Source organism: Ailuropoda melanoleuca, chromosome 5 (assembly GCF_002007445.2).
Source record: "Ailuropoda melanoleuca isolate Jingjing chromosome 5, ASM200744v2, whole genome shotgun sequence".
Classification (NCBI taxonomy): domain Eukaryota; kingdom Metazoa; phylum Chordata; class Mammalia; order Carnivora; family Ursidae; genus Ailuropoda; species Ailuropoda melanoleuca.
The window spans coordinates 35,070,315-35,092,123 of NC_048222.1; the positions used below are offsets into that span (position 1 = coordinate 35,070,315).

Sequence of the window (21,809 nt, forward strand, 5' to 3'; positions counted from 1 at the left end):
TTTTTCCCTTAATTGCCATCTGTATGTCTCCTTTAGTAAATTGCAGTGTTTTCAAACCAGTTGAATGGGTTGCCAATATTTAGATATTAGAGTTCCAATCAAAGTCTGACTGTGCTTGGCAGTGTGGAAGGTGCGACACCGGACACACAGTCTCATGTGACACTGGGCTCTGGCTCTGTTGTGTTCCCTCTACGTTTCCTACCCTAGGTAGGTGGTTTTATGCCCTTTCTGTGGATGGCATGTGTACAACTGATCTTTCCCTAGAAACTGTCATGGACATGTACTCTTCTAAATTCAAACCCGCTTCTCAGACTCTACTTAAAGATAGAAGAACATGAAAGTAACATGGAGCCCTGCTCTCCGGTGAGAGCCACTGTTAACAGGTCAGTGTATATCCTTCCAACTTTTGTGTGTTTGTATTTATGACAAAAAATAAATCATCCATGCTGCTTTGTAGCCTTTTTAAAGACTTAATGTACTGCTAATATCTTTCCATGTCAATAGACAGGGATATATATCACTTTTATTGACTGCATTTTTATCCCACTTATGCTTATACCACACTTAAAACCACTTTTAGTGTCCTATTAGTGAACATTTATGTTGTTTCCAATCTTGTTTCTACAGCCAGCACTGTGAAGGGCGTCCTTATATGCATGTTTGTGTAGTTGAAATGGAATTATAGGTAATAAGATGGAACGTTAAATTTGATCTGTATTGCTAAATTGGTTTCCAAAACATTTTACCCACTTACATTCGTGGAATGACTCGTCTAGAAGTTCAGAGCAAACGAGTACCATATCTGAGCTGCCAGCCTGGTGGTGCTTTTTCTTGTTTGTACATGGTTCCATACTGTGTAAATAAATTGGGCTAAGATACACCTTTTATAGCAACTGACATTTCCTAAAGAAGGATCTCACACCCTGCCTTTTTTCCATGTTTTTTGTGGCTCTCCTGTCCTTAGCCACTCATTCAATTAACCTCTAACCATAATCCAGATCGAGGCTATAGGCTGGGGCACTATGGAGTTTGGTCTGCTGCTGGACAAACAGGCTTTTAGGGTTCTTTTGGTTTTTTGTTGTTGTTGGTTTTTTGTCATGGTTGCTTGAGTTATTAAAAGAAATAGACATGAATTCTCAGTCGTCTTATGTCTTTTTTAGTTCTATAACTGTCCCTTTATTTTGAGTTAGTGGTAAGCCAGATAGAGAAAACACCAATGTTTTCTGTTTTATACCACTGTTAGCACAGTTCAATAACTACATTAAAGAGAAAATTCAGGGGCACCTGAGTGGCTCAGCCAGTTAAGGGTCTGATGCTTGGTTTTGGCTCAGGTCATGATGTCAGGGTCATGGGATCGAGCCCGACATTTGGCTCCACACGTACAGTGGATTCTGCTTGAGATTCTCTCTCTCCCTCTTCCCCCAGCTCATACAAGCTCTTTCTAAAATAAATTTAAAAAAAAATTCATCCTTGAATATTGATGATTTCCATGCAGAATTGTAAGGAGGACACAAGCTACTGGCCTGAGAGCATGCTGTCGAGTGCAGCAGGGAACGCAGCGAGGAGACAGGCCTCAAGGAGCTCCCAGCGGAGCAGGCATCAGGTAACCCTGGGTTTGAATGCAGAGGTTTTGTGGGATTCTTTGGTAACAGCAAACTGCTGTTTGGGAGGGAGACAGGAATGTCTGAAAGCAAGTCTGTGCGAACAAGGCTGAATGCTCCTGGATTTCCACACAGTTGAGATCTTAGCACCGGAAATTTGCCCCTACAGAAACCATCATTGATCTGATTCCAAATTCATATTGGTATTTGTCTTAGAATAGTTCTCAAATTTCATGTCCAAAATTAAATGGAAATCCTTCCCTCTGTTCCTTCTTGGGGAAGTGGTAAGTAAATCCTTTACCTCACACACGGAACTGCTACAGCCACAGGCAGGGTGCCCCGGCTCCCTCCCAAGGCCCGCTGTTCCGCGGCACGAGGGCAGATGGAAACTGCTCCTCTCCAGCGCTTCAGCTTAGGCTTCCACAACAGGGGGTGAACTCAGACAGGCAGATTCCTCGGGATCCCTGTTTTCACGACCAAGGAAAACAACAGGGAAATAGGCTCTACCTGGGCTAACGAACTCATTGAGCTCCTTCCTCCGGAAGCGCTCGTGCTGGCCGGTCCACACGGCTGCGGCTTCTCCGGGTTCTGGGGTGGCTGTAAGGAGATGGCTGCAGTTAGGGGACGAGCTGAACGTAATCATAAACGCCACCGGCCATTCTAGGAGTGGCAACACGTGTGCTTGTGTGAAAAGAAAGTCAGTATCCGTAAAGGGCGTGGGGTCCTCATCGGTGGGGTCTGTCCTGCTTTCAGCTGGGCAAGAGGGTACGGACAGCGGGACAGAGTGGGGCTGAGGCTTCCGCCCTGGGCCTGGTATTCGTTCCTCCGTGTCTCACAGGCTGTTAGCGTGTCTCGCTGGACAGCACCACCGTGCATGCCTGGCCTTGGGGCCCAGCCCACGCGGACACCACCCAGCTTCTGATGATCATTTGTCCCTTTCTGAGAGTTACGACTCAAGTGATACATCATCGTTGCAGAAAAGCAAGCGGGGGGGGGGGGTTGGACCCTATAATTTCAACATAAGCATATGCTTTTAATAAATCTTTTTAGATATGCTGAGGGAATGCGTTCAGTGAGTAAAATACCAAGGCATCTTCATTCAACAATGTTTGTGCCCACTAGACACCCGGGTGAGAAAGGGAATGGGCCACAAAGAACAAGGCAGAGGTCCAGCCCTCAACCCACAGTCCAGTGAGACCCTACAAGGAAAACAATGAGGATAACGCAAGCTAAGAGGTGCTGGCACGGGGGCAGGCCTAAGACTGAAGGCTCTGGGTGGAAGGGGGGCCACCAGGGCTGGACACTAGGCAGCAAGTCCAGGGATGCGCCAGAATCCACGCTCTTTCAAAAGAATACGACGTGAAGGGGTGGTCTTGGGTAGAACACGGGATGTTTTCCAGGCAGATAAAATCCACACAGTGCAGGAAGAGGCCTGGAGGCCCGAAAGGCTCGGAAGGCTGCTTCTCCCTAAGAGCACAATTCCCAAAGCCCCACCCGCTCCTTCCTCACCACACATCTGCAGGCCTGCCTGGGTTTGGGTCACCTGTGGCCACTGCACACAGGCGTGCCCGCCCCAGCTGTGAGCTGGCGGGATCATGTGGGGAGAAGCCAAGGCCCTCCCTGGAAGGTGCCTCTGTCTGTCAGCAGCATGTTCTGGCTGCCAGAAGTCCGAGGGTGCCAAATTCTGTCTCATACGATGTGGAAGCTGACTCTCACTAGTCAGTAGGTTTTCCGAGAAAAGTACATCTGGAAGCATCAAAAACGGAAGGGAAAAGAAAATAGTCAAGAATACTAAAAATGAGCAAAAAGGTTAAGGGACTTCTTGAATCAGAAGTCCCTAGGCAAGCGCCCTTTCTCTGTTCAGTTTCCTCACCTGTGAAAATAAAAGACTCTCATGCCTGGCATTTCTTCTGGTTCTAATATGTGAGGCTTTCCTAGGATATGTCCCAGTTCAGCTCACACCATGTTCCTCAGACAACTAGGACAGACATCAACCAAACATGGTGTCGCGTAAACACTGAACAGTAGCCAAACGTGAGGGCAGCACCTGAGGCTGGTAGGGTGGTTTGGGTTTACACCGTCCTCCACTCAAGTGTATAGACGTGGAAGGTTCTGTGCACACAGTCACTGGTAGTTCACCTAGGAACTACCATGCTCTTTCCTGTGCCCCTCTCTGGGGTGGACTGGGTTGCCTTAGAAGCCCTCAGCTGGAGAAACACTTGGTTAGGCCACAATTAGCAAAACTATAAGGCTGAAAGAAAGTAAAAACAAAATGCTCTGGGAAATGACTCAAGAACTTGAAGTAGAAAGACATGGAATTATCTCTACCTGCAAAGAAGAGAACTATTTCAGACAAAAAATACATATATATAGGTATTAGGGAGATGACACACCTGAATACAGGAGAGCAGCAAGATGACTAGAACTTGGCCACAGCCTGCAACTCTTCAAGATGGAGTCTGACAAAGGGAGCACGCTACCACATTTGCATGGCAGCAGCTAGGGGCAAACCTGGGAATGTTTTGCGATTAGGAAGACTGGAATGTTCTAGGCAATGCTTCACAATGTCTACACTGTGGCAAATTAACCCAGTGGTTTTATCTTGTCTTCTGCTCTGCAGCTTCAGACACTCCATCTGGTTATGGCCCCACTGACTCTGGAGCTCTGACCCTGGCTAACTAACCAGCACGCTAACGTGTTCATCTGCAAGGGAACGCAGATCTGGGCGGGTAACGGTACTGGCAATGGCTGTCATAATGAGTGACGTTATTAGGATGTTTGCCACGTGTTATACTACGTGTGTGTGTGTGTGTGTGTGTGTGTGTGTACGTATACGTATACAACATTTCCATCTCACCATGTTACAGGTGAGGTTCCGGGACTCACACGAGATCATACAGCCACTAACGGGGGCAGGATTCAAAACCAGTGATTCCAAAGCCTGTGGTCATCGCACAACATTGCGTGTAAGACCAAACTACAGTTTGGAAAAGTCCCTGAATACAGAATCAAGAAAAGACATGAAAAATTTCTAGCCATTTTGGGGATACTTCTACCTAGTATGAGGGACCAGCCTTCAAACTCAGAGAGCTAGGGCCTCCATCCGCTGCTACAGCTCCCAGCCCTCAGCCTGTGCGCTCCTCCACGCTGCAGACTCAGTCTATCTTCTTACTTCAGATAATGGTCTAGCCTGCTTAGGTTCTAGCCTGGTGCATCGCCATTGCCTTTATAAGGCATTCCAGCCTACTTACCAAATTCTAGGACCCTATTTGGTTCCTGTCCCACCCCATGCACTGGGTACCATAATCTGAATCTCATAATGTATCGATGAAACCTACAAAAGAAGATAATCTATTCAGGGGGCAAAGGATCCTAAGCAATAAAGTACCTTGTAATAAACCACTCCATCCCATTTGTAGGGAAGGGCTTCTTAATATAGTGGGAGCTGATGTGGCAAAATGCCTGAAACTAGATCCAGGGTTTGTAAGAAATGTAGCTTTAGCATGAAGACATCTTCACAAAGAAGATCAGACAGAAACAAATGAAGGGAAAGAATTCTAACAAAATCTTATTTGGCAAACTAAACACATTCAAGAGGAAATCAGCCCTTGTTCAAAGAAAAGGACCATATGATAAATAATGTAAATTTACGTTCATGCTAGATAAATTGTGAACCAGAAACTTGGTGGCAAAACAGCAACAATGAACCATCTTGGTCCAGGGCCCTTATGTGATGAAGGGACAGAAAGCCACAAGCACAGAAGAAAGGCAATGAGGACATAGTGTAAAAATGTTCATGTCCAAGTCACCGAGACCTCAAAAATAAATAAACACATAAATAAACCTGTTTAAAAACAAAATTAGAAAGCCAGGTTTGGAAAATCATTTCTCAAAGTAGAAAATAAAAACCCTAGCTTGAAACTGGAATTTCATCTCAGGAGCACAGGTAGATGCTTATGCTAACAGCATTTGGGAGTAGGCCAAAGAAATGCTAGAATGTCCTTCCAGGAGCAATTCTGTAACAGTTATTCTCCAACTTATGATCACAAGACCCCTCTACACTTGGACAAATTATTGAGGCCCTCAGACAGCTTCTGTTTTGGTTCTATCTTTCTGGTACTTAATATGTTAAAAATGAAAACAATAATTAAAAATACTGAGTCACGGGGCGCCTGGGTGGCACAGCGGTTAAGCGTCTGCCTTCGGCTCAGGGTGTGATCCCCGCGTTCTGGGATCGAGCCCCACATCAGGCTCCTCCGCTGGGAGCCTGGTTCTTCCTCTCCCACTCCCCCTGCTTGTGTTCCCTCTCTCGCTGGCTGTCTCTATCTCTGTCAAATAAATAAATAAAATCTTTAAAAAATAAAAAATAATACTGAGTCATTTAAAAAAAGAACCCATTATATGTTATTAAAAATGTTTTATGAAAAATATTTCCTAAAACAAAAATGTCATGATCTTGCAAACCTCTGGAATGTCTAGCTTAATGGAAGACAACTGGACTCTCTGCTCTGCGTTCAGTCGGTTGCTTTGGATGAGGCACAGGAAGAAGACCGGGCTTCACACAAGTATGTGGGTAGAAAAGGCAGAAGTATCTTAAAATAACCTTTTCAGGTAATTGTGGATATTCTTTGATAGGACACCAAAACTCAAGAGATAGCTTCTGAAAAGTTAGTTGTAGCACAGAATCTGAAATCACTGCAATGAACTTGTCACACTCTGTTATATTAAAACCAATGGACTATTTTGTACTTTGATCTTTATCCACACATGATTTTGTAGCATAATGGATTGGTCATTTGGAAAATACTGGTTCACCGGACTATACGATCTTCCAAAATGTTGAAACTTTTTGTCATATAATTATTTCTAAAAAAGAAAAACACCCATGTTCATTAATAGCACTATTAGAAGCCTTCTGGGTTAGGAGGCTAGGACAGTCCAGTGGCAGATACAAGTTTTCCAAGATTCCAATCTTCACTCGAAAAGCTCATTTCGTCATTGTCAATAAATACTCTTAGTTGTCTTCCAAACATGACTGGCTCACTTCATTTGAGAAAATGTCCACCGAACACCCAAACATGGGTAACCACAGTCTGTCTGTTCTTCCGAGGACTAACGGCGCTCCACGGAGCAGGGGCCAGTCCAGTGGCCAGCACGGGCGCACGGGCACTTCCCCTCGAAACAGCCACCATGCTTCTGAGTGCAGAGCGGGTGTGTGTGTTCTCATCGCCAGTGACTGCAGAACACCGCGCTCACTCCCTGCACCGCTTGATGTCACTGCCTTGATTTGTGCTAAGGTGTCAGCAGCTTTGCTCACAATTCTTTTATCAGGTTAATGCAAATACTGACATGGTGAGAAGGGCAAATAGTGTCTTAATATTATTATGAAAACAAGGGTGACTTTATGGACCCCTGCAAAGGGTCTCAGGGAAGAGTCCACGGACCGTACATTGAGGACTATGGTCTGTTGTGACACCCAGAACACGGCTGGCACTCCTGGCTAGTCTAATTTCTAGGATTATAGGTAGCTACAGGGACGATCCACCTTCAGTTTAAATAAGTCACTCCCCATTAGGTACCTTTTAACCTATAAATCAAACAGACTCCACAAATTCCACTGTGATTTTGGCCCCCCCAAAGCAACACCTTGTCAGGTTTCCCATGAAGCCAACACACTCGCCTACTTACCCCTTGCTGCGGCGGGACGTGCTGTGCACAGCTTTCACCTGCCCTCAGCGGGCCGGGACTCAGTCCGAGCTCCTGGCTGACTCCGTCAGGCACCTGGACGGTCACATACTGGGCCAGCTTCTGCACACAGCTGCCGCAGTGTTCCAGCGCCTGCTCCTTGGACCCTCCACCAAACTGCACCCGGAACATGCGGCTCTTGTCCTACGGGACAAATGCAAAGTGACCCTCAGTAACCCTCGTCATACGCTTGTTTACCGTGCGGCCCTCCAGTAAGTGCTTCTCTTTGCTTGCCGTGGAAGAGGTATGGATAAAGGACCAACTACTCTAGATTGTTACTGTGGGTGGAGAAAAGCCAGTAATTTTTTTCCTCCCTCTTTGGGGAACCTCTCCTACTAAATTCATCTCCTTCAGGGGACTGACATCAGCAAGAATGTCAACGCCTATCGGATAAAGACCAGGAAAGTCACTACGGACTGCAGTGAAAGATCAGTGTTTTGTCTTACTTTGGAATAAAGATTTCACAGCTTCTAATTCCTTAGGTAGAAAATCCGTGCTGGCTCAACAAACTTTTTCTAAACCTAAGTATATAAAAGCGAACCAAGGAGATGGCACATTAAACAAACCAGTGAAATTAACCAACACTGGGGAACAGGCGACAGGCAGATGCTAAGAGCAGGTGAATCTCAGTGTTGTAATCGGCAGTGCTCTAGATCCGGAAAGATCACATGTTGCCTCTAGTTTGCTGTATGAGCTCCATCCCTTGGCAAATCAGCAAATGCGGGAGAGATGCAGTTAACATTATAAAAGTTTGGCAACTACAACAAACTTGATTGTAAGTTTAAAAACAGAACTATGTTGTCACAGTAACAACAAAAATAAACCCATTATTTTAGTATAAGTGGCTTCCTGTTTTGCTAGTCTAATATTCTGCTAGTTTAGAGGAACTGGTACATACCAGATAGGTGGTACGTATGGTGTGCCTTTGTTCAGTTTCTTCTTTAAAGATATCCAGACGCTAACTTAGCACAGGGACAGTACTTTCCATTTATTAAATACATAAATCACTGCTAATGGGAAAATGTTTCCAACCACAGCTAACAAAATCCTTTAAGTTCCCATAGGCAAAAGTTCCTTGGTTTGCCTGTTCCCAATTTGCACTATTTAAATTTTTAGATAAAGCCATTAGGCAAAGCCACATTTCCGTTACAGAAAACTCTGGGCATGTCTAAGTGATGAGAAGGTGTCTTGTTTAGAAGAATAGACACTGCTCCCTCTTTATTGCCCCTGTGGGTTCTCTTCATTTGGTAATTCATTTAATCTTTACCCTAAGTGTAAAATAACCCATTATCACTACCCCTACAACAATGAAATAATATGAAAAGGGAATACTCGAATATATACATATACACACTTAACATTGTGGGTTATATATTACATGGATATGTTAGACTACACTACTGTTTAGTAACCTAAGAATATAAAAATAGAAGTATAGTTCATTGCCCTTAATGACTGAAGAGTATTCCTTTATTTAACTGGCCCCCTACTGACAAGCATTTACGTTATTTACAGCCTTTTGTCCTGTTATAAACAGAAGCTGTGGTAGGCATTCTCATACATACATCTTTGTGCATAAATCTGCCTGGTCAAAAGGTCTTGTGTATTTCGGTGCCTAATGCCAACCGGCCGCGGGCAGATAGTATCAGTTTACTCCCACTGATGGTCTGTCTGTCTGTGCTCTCCGACCCTGGAGATTCTTATTCTTTTAAGCTTTTTTTTACTGTACTAGGTTAACATAGATTTTTTATTGTAGAATTTCATTTCTTTGATTACAAATAAGGTCGAATATTCCTCTTTCACTTATTGGACATCTGTACTTTTTCTTTCCTGGATCGCCTATTCATTTCCTTGGCCATTTTTCTCTTGGATGAACAATCCCCAAATTGTCAAGAGTAACTGAAAGCTGATTTTCCCTGAGGAAGGAGAAAGAACTGATAAGAGACCTATACATTCCATTTTTGGTAATTCTAGGAATCTTCTTTCTTTTTTGTGTGTGTAAATTGAGCTGCTTTCCTGTTTACAATTAATTAGCTGTTTCCAGCTTACTCTAGTTTAAACTCTATATGAAGACATTGTATTAGTTATTCCCATGCTGACTCTGTAATTACCCTAATCTTTGACAAGCAATCACGTTAGAAATTGTACCTCGGAGCTGGATGAAAGGCTGTCTACAGAAACACAATTGTTACTGTGTCAGCAGGCCAGAGACCTCAGACCGATCAGGTAGGTCTGAGCTATCTATATGTGAGTGTGCGTAAGAAGGAGTCTGGACGCTTAGGGGTCTTGTAGAATGTAGTTCCAAGAAAGACAGGGTAGGCTGTATGCGTGATAGCCTAACTGAAGCCTAGCTCCAAGTTTGCTTCTGTAAAATTCTCAGAATTGGAGCTTACCATCTGACGCCAGAAATATCACTTCAAGGGATGTAGACCCAAGATAAAACTGCAGGGCATCAGGAAAAAAGGGTGACAACGAGCTACATTGCCATCCCACATCCTCAAGGCCATGGGGCACCACAATGGAAAAGCTGCCACCAAGTTAACAGAAAGGACTTCTAGCTTGAAAATCTTGATAAGATTTATTCTTAGGCCATAATTAAAAGTGAGAAAGGGCTCCTTGTGGTGAAATGAAAAGTTTTCAAGTATATGCCAACAGCCACGAACCGGCCTAAATATCTAGTCTATCATCTAAGGAGATTAGCTCGAAGTTACTATATTTTAACTGATGGTTTACATGTTAAGATTGTTCTCCCCTACTTCGGAACACTTAATTTCAAGTTATTACAACAAGCAGAAAACTCCCTTCACACAGACGCCTTGAGGAAACAAAAGTTAAGGACAAGGGCTTGCCTCTTGACGCTTATCAAGTACCCACGAGATCAGGCTCCACCTTCTGGGAGGCATCGTGCCCGGAAATTCTGACTCACAGGTGTACACGGCATCTGCATTTGGTGATTCTTTTTTTTTTTTTTTTTTAAGATTTTATTTATTTATTTGACAGAGATAGAGACAGCCAGCGAGAGAGGGAACACAAGCAGGGGGAGTGAGAGAGGAAGAAGCAGGCTCATAGCAGAGGAGCCTGATGTGGGGCTCGATCCCATAACGCCGGGATCATGCCCTGAGCCGAAGGCAGACGCTTAACCGCTGTGCCACCCAGGCGCCCCTGCATTTGGTGATTCTTAAGCCGCAGGCTCTCTGGCCGATTCCCGTACCAGCACACATGTAAGATGCGGGCCTGGTTAGCACCGCGTGGGAGGAGAGCCAAGGAGACACAAGGCCTCACCAACCTGCCCCATTTTCCTGCTGGTTTTAGATACATTGCCCAGATCCGTCTGTATGAAGTTTCCCATTACCACCCGGACCCCAACCGAAGCAGTTTTCCCCACCATTGGTAGGGAATTCCTCTGCCATAGAAAAGGAAGGAGAGGGGAGTACAAAAAAAGGACTGAATGAGAGAAGGGGTTTCAACATGTTCTTTGATTCCTTAATAATCCTTAATAATTCCTTAATAAACCAAGAGGCAATACTCCAAGCCCAGGCCAGACAAAATCATGGAAACATGATTCAGTGAGTTCTTGGGGGTCAAGAAGACAGTGGTTTATGTTTACTCCTTTAAACCGAAGTCCCTGCAGATAGGTAATTAAATGTGGACTGTTAGCCAATTGACCTGGACCATTTTGATCAGAATTACTGAAAAAAAGGAAGCCCAATTTGCAAATAGGCAGAACTTAACAATCTGCTTATTTCATCCAGACAGAAAAGAAATATAATCTTTTATTTACCCACAGAATTTAAGCTACATTAAATTGCTGTTAACAGAATAAAAACTTCATTTCAGGGGCGCCTGGGTGGCACAACGGTTAAGCGTCTGCCTTCAGCTCAGGGCGTGATCCCGGTGTTGTGGGATCAAGCCCCACATCAGGCTCCTCCAGTATGAGCCTGCTCCTTCCTCTCCCACTGCCCCTGCTTGTGTTCCCTCTCTCACTGGCTGTCTCTATCTCTGTCAAATAAATAAATAAAATCTTTAAAAAAAAAAAAAACTTCATTTCAAAATGCTTCTTCCATTTGTCAACTTAAACAGTGGTGTTTGTTACATAATACTTGGTTAACTAAAAGTTATCTAAGGCAAGAAACACCAAAGATAACCTTTCCCAGGTAAGGCAAAAAAAAAAAAAATCTGTTGGTTCAATATTAATATATCAAGTCAACAGATCACAAAAAGGAAAAAAAAAACACATGATCTTGATAAGGTGTCAAAAAGCTTTTGATAAATCAATTTCATATATAATCCTGATAAAAATATTAGTAAATAAACTTTAACTGAAAGAACATCTCCCTTACATGGTAAAGAATATCTGATCAACAGCTAGAAATGTTCTTAACGTCTAAACACTACTTCCTGTTCACGTCAACAAGAGGTCAAGGGTGACTCTATAGCCATAGAATTAGTGTTCTGAAAAATCTAGGTAACTCAGGAAGATGAGAAAATTAGTAAGTATAAACTACTGGAAAAAATAAAATTGTCATTGTAGATTATAAAATCACTTTCTTAGAAATTAAAAAATTAACAAATCAGAGTTACTAAAACTTTAGTGAGGAAGCCAAATTTCAATTAATTCAGAAAATGTCTAATAATAAGCAGCTAGAAATATCTTTGGGATAAAGAATACCATTCACAGTAACAGTGGGCAAAAGGTTCCTAACCTTAAATATTTCTAAATATCTATCTATCTATCACTTATATACATATATATAAATTACACAAATTACATATTTATTTCTACATAGCATGTAATCTGTACATGTATATAACATGTAATCTCTATACATATTCTGTCTAAATACTTTGAAGAGGAAAATAAGTCAATACAGTAGGTAGGTGATTCAAAGAAAAACTGTAGATGGGTCACAAATACACAAAAAATGTTCCTTCTCATTAGTTATCAAAGAAATGCAAATTAAAGGAAGATGCTCATTTCTGCAATCAGATTGGAAGCTAGCTTTAAAATTTAAATTATATCCCCCTATTGCAAAGAATTTGGATAAATGACAATTCTTACAATTCACTAGTGCTGTAGAAACAAGGGCAACATATAGAGAGGGCAGATTTACAAACTAAATACACATACTTCCAGGACTCCTATCTCAAGAACCCTGTAAATAAATCCTTATGAAAATCAAAACATTTTTATAATACTGAAAACTTGGGAATTAGCTGAATCATGTTGCTTCCAAACTATAAAATGCTATGTAGCCACGAAGAATCACGTTTTCAAAGACTAAGAAAGTCATGACTCGGGGTCATGTTCCTGATGTAATGTTACATGACAGGACAGCAGGGTACAAAGCACTCTGTATAATACAATCCCAAGTGTATAAATCATCTATGTGGTAGACACTGTTCAATGCCATAAGCAGATACATACGACGGCCTGGAAAAGCCAAACGCTCATTTTGCTAATGTTAGCAGCTTAGGACTGGCCACACGATACACTGTTCTGGTGCATGAGACATAAGAAGACATATTCTAGCGGTTGTGGAAAGTGGAAAGAAGCCTTATAGGAAAGTTTATGCTTTCTTTATGAAAGGGACAGATGAAGCTGGTTTTCCTTGAATAGAAATTCAATCGAGCTACTGCAGCCATTTTGTAAATGTGAGGGAGAGGCCAGGGGAATTGAAAAGATGTTGACCTTGGCACTGTGAAATTGCTGAGCCAACGCTAGCAACTGCCTGTTTCTGGATTTGTTATTTAGTGAAAAAAATAAACCCCTAATTTGGGGGGCCATTATGCCTTTTCTTCTGTCACATGCATTTGAATCCTAACTGATAGAATATATATGCCAAGTAACAAGTTCAAAATGTTAATAATGGGGGCACCTGGGTGGCTCAGTCGTTAAGTGTCTGCTTTCGGCTCAGGGCATGATCCCAGAGTCCTGGGATCGAGTCCCATACCAGCAACTCCTCTGGGAGCCTGCTTCTTCCTCTCCCACTCCCCCTGCTTGTGTTCCCTCTCTCACTGGCTGTCTCTCTCTCTGTCAAATAAATAAATAAATAAAATCTTTTAAAAAAATGTTAATAATGATTATTTTTGAGTGGTCAAATTAGGCTTGGTTTTTATTTTGCTCTTTATAGTTAAAATTTTTAATAGTAATATGTATCAGGAAAAAGTTAAAACTCAGGTATCAGACATACGGCATGGTGTAACTTTTAAGAGACATATATAGCTGACTCTAGAGTGAGAGGTGAGGAGTACTGACCCCCACACAGTTGAAAGTCCAAATATGACTTACCACTCCCCCAAAACTTAGCTACTACTAGCCTACTATTGACGGGAAGCCTTACCGATAACACGAACAATCAACACACTTTGTATGTTACATGTATCATATACTGTATTCTTTTTTTTTTTTTAAAGATTTTATTTATTTATTTGACAGAGATAGAGACAGCCAGCAAGGGAGAGAACACAAGCAGAGGGAGTGGGAGAGGGAAGAAGCAGGCTCATAGCGGAAGAGCCTGATGTGGGGCTCGATCCCACAACGCCGGGATCACGCCCTGAGCCGAAGGCAGACGCTTAACCGCTGTGCCACCCAGGCGCCCCCATATACTGTATTCTTACAATAAAGTAAGCGAGAGAAAAGAGATTGTTAAGAAAATCATAAGGAAGAGCAAATACATTTACAGTGCTGTACAGTATCTACTGAAAAAAAAATCTGAGTATCAGCAGACCTGCAGGTTCAAACTCGTGTTGTTCTGGCATGATGCAGTCCAGGGCAGGAGTCAGAAGGCCAGGGGGTGGCCCAGCTCTCTGACAGCTAGTTATAACCTGGACTAGTGGGGAAGTCGAATTCCATTCCCTCGTACATAAAATGAAAACAGGAGCTCTTGAAAATGTGCAGCAGGGTTTTGGAATATGTTCTCCAGACCCCTTTGGCAGTTTGGGGAAGCCAGTGGACCACTTCTCAAAACAACATTTTAAATCACATAAAATACATTAGATTATAAAGGACACCAATTATCCTGAAGTAGTCTACTACAATATTAAAACACTAATTTGTGAACTAACAGTATATATGCTTATTAACATACGCAGTAAAAAGATCTAACAGCGGTCTAATAACCACCATAATTCTGAGGCAGTGATGCTCATGGCCGACATCGACGCTCCCTGAAACAACTGTGACGTGGTATGAAAACAGCTGATTTCTGTTGATGCAAAGGTCTAAGACAACTGTGTCAATGCCCACATTCAATTGGAGGAAATTATAAATTTCAGTTAGAGGTCAGTGAAAATCCATGGTCCCCTGAATTCTTGAAGGACCTTCTGGAGGGTCCTTGGACCCCAGGCTAAGACCTTTCTCTTAGATGTCCTATTAGATGTTCTTCCAACTCTCAGTCTATAAGCCCATGAAAAATTAGGCTCTTTCACCTAAATTTCAATTTTATCTACTCAGTGAATGTTAACAGATTGGTTTTTTATAGTTATTTCTGAAAGAATATAATCCAGGTGATTAGTCTGTTTGTGTCTTTGATGAGGATCATTCTTTATATTTAATGCAGCTAGAAAGCAAATAAAAGGGACATTTTTTAATATTAAAGAGAGAAAATGAAAAGACATACTCAGTAAAGCATTCGAAAATAGTAAGACAAACAACGACGTGCCCCACCTCCCCCCAGCGTGTGCCTGGGGATGGAGAATGGCTGGGCCGCGCTCCGTCAGACAGCCAAAGCCCTGGCCCCTCAGCAACAGCGTCTTACCGACTGGGCTGCGGCCTCTCTGCAGCCCGGCTTTCACGTTCTGCTCAGAGGGCAAACCTTTCTTAAACGTACGGAATCTTCCCACGTCCATTTCACCTGCAAAGAGAAGCTCCCACACTCACCCCCCATGCACACTTAGAAGATGAGAAGACTGTTGGCTTAAAAAAGTTGGCAACAGGGCCTCTTGCCTTTATTGTTGTTCCAAACAACAGACAATCCATGCGTCTCACAATCTTCAACCAGTTCTTGCTACCAATGAGTGAAAACCCTTCCTGAAACAAAACAATTAAACACAATTAGCTATAGAAGCAAAAAGGGACATGAAGAACAGCTCTGGTGCAGCTGCCTCCTATTAGAAAGTTGTACATTTATCCTGAAATTAAGGAGAAATGGCTCAACTTCACCCACCCAAGGACGACCCTTCCAGGAAGCCCCCGAGTCTCAGTGCTCCTCCTGCCTGATCCACAGTAAGAGTCTCAGCTTTTATTGCTTGATCTTTTCATATTGAAAATCAATAAAATATTAAAGATAGTAAATGTCCACAGTCATATTTGCTATAAAATACATTTCTAGGATTTGCCAAAATATGAGCTTATATTCCTGAAAGTGAAAGGTTTCCAATATACTAATTTATCAGCTTATCTGACACAGATCTAACTACATAGCTAGAGTTCTCTGCATGAGAATCTTATTTTCAGATTCCTATGAATGGAAAAATTGAAGCAACTTGTTTTTGGATGCTGAATGTCTAATTCTTCATTTCAATCTGAAAAAAAAAAAAAAAAACCCCAGAAAAGGCAAAGAGGGCAGTAGAGGGCACACTAGTCTCAAAAGAGAGACAGCAGTTAGCTCCTAATGGTAGAAAGATGAACTTTTTCTGCAGCTTATTAATAATAAAGTAAATAGAATTGACTGTTTAACCCTGTGTTCACTCATAAGCTCCAATTATGTTGTCAATGGATTTCCTCGGTTAAGAAGCCCGTTAAGTGAGAATGTGTTCAGCATTCAGTAAAACTGATCGTGAAGAACTGGCCATGTGCAAACCCTGCCTGCACCCTGCCTGGCTCCCTTGTCTCCCGTGTACAGTTCCTGCACCCCAGCCAGGGGAGGCTGCTGCAGGGATCTGAGGAGGAATCAGAGAAAACTCCAACAATTAGAAAACAGAAGAAAATGTCGTCCCTTATAAATATGAACCCTTGCGGCGTCTCTCTTCCTAACTCTGTATACAGAGAAACCACAATTTGCAGAGAAATTTAGAGACTGGGGAAAGTGGGTGTTAATTCCTCGGCATTTTCATTTCGAAAAGAAAAAGAGTCACTTCTAAAATGTTGATTGAGAGTTTCATCATTAGTACTAGAGTTTTTTGTTTTTTAATGAAAAAAGAAGCTAGACAAGCCATCTGTGATTTCTTCTTAAAACTCTCAGAATTAGCAAAAAGAAATGCGTTCACTATTAGATCCCAAACACGTATGTAGTGTAAAATGGCCGTATACAACGATCCGGCACTCACACACGTTGGTGGAAGCACGAACTGGTACAACTCTTTTTTTTTTTTTTAAGTAGGCTCCACCCTGGGTGTGAACTCACGCCCAATGCAGGGCTTGACCCCACAACCCCGAGATCAAGACCTGAGCAGAGATCAAGAGTCAGATGCTTAACCGACCCACCCAGGTGCCCTCAAACTGGTACAACTCCTAGGGAGGGTAACTTGGCAGGGTCACCATTACAAATGCAATACTCTAACCTGGCAGCTCCCATCCTGAGAATTCATTCCACAGACCAACCTGCACACGTGTGAGGTGACGCAAGGACAAGGTTAAAGGATTTCTGCATTTTTAACAGTAAAAGACTCAAAACAATTCAAGTATACATCACTAGTGGACTGGTTACATAAAACATGGTACTCTTGACAACAGTATCCAACTGTAGGAAATAATAAATGCTCTATATCAGTGCTGTTCAGTAGAAATATAATTTGAGCCACATATGTGATTTTCAATTTTCTAATAGCCACATTTTAAAAATAGAAGTTGGTAAAATTTTAGTATTTTATTTAACTTCTATGTCAGAAACATTGTGATTTCAACATGGAAAAACTGTAAAACATTCAGGTAGTATCAAAACAGAGAATGTACACTAAGTCTCTGACCCCAGGGTGCTGTACCCGGTAGACCACATCTCAATTTGGACACTCTGTTTTTGATGGTTAAAGTGAAATGTCATTCCACCAAAACAATAACATTTATGGGAACATAAGTTACACTGTTGTTCTTTTAAAATCTAACCTTAAATTTAGAGCTGTGGTTTTTAACCCCCAGCCACATTTTGAGTGCTCAGTAGCCATGCATGGCCAGCCCGCTGCTACTTTCTCAGGCAGGGCGGTTCTGTATTGATCTCTATGGTACACTGTTCAGCAACAAGCAAGCTATGGAACAATGTCCATAACATGCCACCTTCTGTATAAGAAAGGAAGGAAACATACACTGTATATTCTTATTATTTGCTTGTATTTACATTAAAAAGAAACTGGAAATATTAGTACACATGAGACTAATAAAAATAGTTATCTGTAGGGAGTGGGAGGAACAGTGCAGATGGGGGCAGGGGTTTGAGGAAGATTTTTTATTCTATGTCTTTTTATGTTGCTTTGAGTTTTGAACCACATAAGCCTGTTCTGCTTGTATATGGGAATCTGTGAAAACAAGGACACCCATTCCACTATGGCAAAAACTCAAGGAAGAGGTGCAAGTGGGACCTAAAAAAATGATAGGTCCATGGGAACTCTGTACTATCTTTACAACCCTTCTGCAAATTCAAGACTATTCTAGAATAAAAAGTTGATTAAAAAGGAAAAGAAATGACTGGCTCTTGGCCCTGGCCAGATCTCACTTCTTCCTGTCCCAGTCCGGTTGGGGAGCTATAGGACATCTCCACCGGACAGCCCCACAGATCTCTCCGTGTAAGCATGCCCGGCTGCATCCGCACAGCTGTCGCCACAAACACGGTCGCTCCTACGTGTGCTGCCTCAGTGCATGGCATCACGCACACCCACCCGACACCCAAGCGATCATCGGGCATCATGCTCGATTCCTCCTTTCCTCACTCCTCCCTCAACACCAAGAAATCTTCAAGTCTCAGAGATCCCACCCCCAAACAGCCTCTCCACCTGACCATTCTCCCCGTGTACATGGCCACTGCTGCATCAGATCCCCCACCAGTTGTCCCCAGGATTCCCGCACTATCCTTGGAACTGGTCCCCCTTCCTCCAGGCCTAATTTCTCCATCAATCTGTGCTACCACCAGAGCAGCCTTTATAAAACAAAAATCAGATGAAGTCACTCCCTTTCGATGCCACCATCCCATCATCTCTCCCTCACCCCCTGCAAGAAGCACCTGCGGGACAGAGCTCAAATTCCTTGATGCATGCCTGAATTTCTAACATTTGCCTTCTCTGCCTTTCATGCATGATTATCTCCTTTGACTCCCATATAAACGCTGTATTAGAGCCCTATGAAACGCCCTGCAGTTCTGCAAATGTGCCAGGCTCCTCACACCTGCATTTTGTTGTACAGCTCCTTCCTGAAATGGCTTCCTTTTTCACTGATTTTTGAAAACCCAGCTTTATCACAACCATTCCGCACAAGACAAAGTTGGCTGACCGCTCAGAATTCTGTGCTCGCACAGGATCTTGTACTTCTCTCCTAACTGGCTACATTTCATACAGTGAGGACGAATCCGTGGGCAGGCAAGGAAGGATCTAGAATGTGTCTTATTACCCCCTGGAAGCCCCAGCAACTAGCACAATGTTTAGCAAATGCTACTGGATCTGCCCCAGCGGCCATTCCATTTAGGACTCTGTGCAGTGGCCCGATGGAGAAAGGTGTGGGCTCCTCCCTGACAGCACCTCTCTTTTTCTTGAAGATTTTATTTGACACACAGAGAGAGAGAGAGAGCGAGCACAAGCAGGGGAAGCGGCGGAGGGACAAGCAGGCTCCCCACTGAGCAAGGAGCCCAATGAGGAGCTCGATGTTGGCTGGATCCCAGACCCCTGGGATCATGACCCGAGCCGAAGGCAGACGCTTCACCAGCTGAGCCCCCCAGGCGCCCCTGACAGCATCTTCTTTGAGCCATGTGAGGGCTCTTCATCAATTTGTCCAAACCATTCTGCCTTAGAACTTTGTATATCTCTTCTCTCGGCCTCTTCCCCAGACATTTAGCCTAATTAACCTCTAATCACTGTTCATCTCATCCCTAACCTCACTTGGTCACCCTATTAGACTTCCCCGCAGCACTCACACCATCTATCACACTCGTGTGTCTGCAGTGCTTGGTTGCTTTACGTCTGGTTTGCCCCTCAACTGTAAGCCCCATGCAGGCGGGGGCTAGGTTTGTTTTGCTCACTACTGTAATATATACCACCTATTATTGTGTTTGACACAGGCAGATGCTTCAATAAGTTTTCAGTGAATGAAAGAATGAAGCTCTTTATTAAAATTAACAGAATATTTCACGGCAGTGCTTCTTGGGAACAAGACCCATACATTTATTACCTGTCCAATGATGCAGAACATCTCCCTTTTAGTTGACTTATACCAATCTTGTTGAAGATTCAGAAAGAGCTTTTCATCCTAATATTTTGGGTTTTAGTAAAGAAGCCTCTGTACCTAACCACTTGCCATTAATATATTTCGAGATTTTAGTAATTCATCTCCCTGTCTCTGAAAATCCACCTCTTTGAATCTCCTTTAAGGCTTATCCAACTGGTGAATTCAGTTTAGCTCAACTGACGGCTCCTCTACGCAGCGTCTCCGACTTTCTCAGACAGTGACGTAGCCCTGTCTGTGCACCTACTGCACAGAACCGCACCAGCCGCTACTAAAGACTCACTTGCCATCCCCGAGCTCCTACTATGGCCAAGCACTGTGCTACTGGCTAAAAAAAAGATACGGAAGCTGCCCAAGGGCAGGAAAGAATGCACCAGAATCACGCAGGAGCTCTCCCCTTTGCGCTCAGGATACTGTTCCCTCACGGGGTCAAAAATCACTGCTGCTGACGAGAATCTGCCATATCTCTTCAAAGTGCTGGGATGGAAAATGGTTGGGAATTAACAGTACAGGGTAGGAAGGGAAAGAGAGAGGAATATTCTGGAAAATACCAAATTTACCATCAACCAAAAGAATAGGAGCCAAGAAGTCATGCCTCGGATAGAGACATGTGGAAGCTAAGGGGAGCGAGACTTTCAAGTAGTGAAGAGTTGAGGGTCTCAGGTGATGCACAGAGATGGAGTGAAAATAAGACCTAAAAAGTGCACAGAATTCAGCAGGCGGGAGGTGCTAGACGCTATCACGTCTGTGTACATGTCTGTCCTTCTACCTCGCTCTCCTCCTAGATCCCACTTTATTACAAACTCCACGAGAGCAAGAACTGTGTTGCCTCCATCTTTATATCCTGCATGTCTGTTGAATAAAAAAAGGAGTGCCATAGCAACTTCTTTCAAGACATGTCTCTAAAGGCAAGGGAAACAAAAGCAAAAAATGAACTTTTGGGACTTCGTCAAGATAAAAAGCTTTTGCACAGCAAAGAAAATGGTCAACAAAACAAAGAGACAATCCACAGAATGGGAGAAGATATTTGCAAATGACATTTCAGATAAAGGGCTGGTAACCAAGATCTATAGAGAACCAAAAGACAAAAAAAGTCAGTCAAGAAATGGGCAGAAGCCATGACAGACACTTCTCCAAAGAAGACATACAAATGGCTAACAGACACATGAAAAAATGCTCAACATCACTAGCCATCAGGGAAATACAAATCAAAACCACAATAAGATACCACCTTACAACAGTTAGAATGGCCAAAATTAACAAGACAGGAAACAACAAGTGTTGGTGAGGTTGTGGAGAAAGGGGAACCCTCTTACACTGTTGTGGGAATGCAAACTGGTATAGCCACTCTGGAAAACAGTATGAAAGTTCCTCAAGATGTTAAAAATAGAGCCCTATGACCCAGCAATTGCACTACTAGTATTTACCCCAAAGATACAGATGTAGTAAAAAGAAGGGGCACATGTACCCCAATGTTCATATCAGCAACGTCCACATTAGCCAAACTGTGGAAGGAGCCGAGATGCCCTTCAACAGATGAATGGGTAAAGATGTGGTTCATATATACAATGGAATATTACTCAGTCATCAGAAAGTATGAATACCCACCATTTGCATTGACATGGATGGAACTGGAGGGGATTATGTTAAGTGAAATAAGCCAAGCAGCGAAAGACAATTATATGGTTTCACTCATACGTGGAACATCAGGAATAGAGTGGAGGACCACAGGAGAAGGAAGGGAAAACTGAATGGGAAGAAATCTGAGAGGGAGAAAAACCATGAGAGACTCTGGACTCTGGGAAACAAACTGGGTTACAGAAGGGAGGGGGTGAGGGGATGGGGTAACCGGGTGATGGGTATTAAAGAGGGCACGTGTTGTGATGAGCACTGGGTGTTCTACACAACTAATGAATCACTGAGCACTACGTCAAAAACTAATGATGTACTGTATGTTGGCTAACTGAACATAATAAAACATAAATAAAAAAATAATTTTAAAAAAAGAGTGCCAATTTCTGACTCCTACCCCCACCATGACTCCTCCCCTGCCACACTGTGGCCCATCCCCCCCTGCTGTGCAGCTCTGGCACAGTCTCCCT

The 21,809-nt window shown here is 43.0% G+C and overlaps 1 protein-coding gene across 2 annotated transcripts in view; it reads right to left on the reverse strand.

The window, feature by feature from the left end:
- Positions 1-21,809, reverse strand: part of REC114 (REC114 meiotic recombination protein) — a 104,120-nt gene that overhangs the window by 826 nt on the left and 81,485 nt on the right. The window contains exons 3-5 of one of the 2 annotated variants that reach the window (XM_002919701.4): positions 15,292-15,375; positions 7,290-7,490; positions 2,109-2,198 (exon numbers count right to left, since the gene is read on the reverse strand). In XM_002919701.4, the coding sequence (XP_002919747.1) occupies positions 2,109-2,198; positions 7,290-7,490; positions 15,292-15,375 (375 nt within the window). The remainder of the gene's footprint in view (positions 1-2,108; positions 2,199-7,289; positions 7,491-15,291; positions 15,376-21,809) is intronic. The other variant, XM_034660699.1, reaches the window with a different exon arrangement.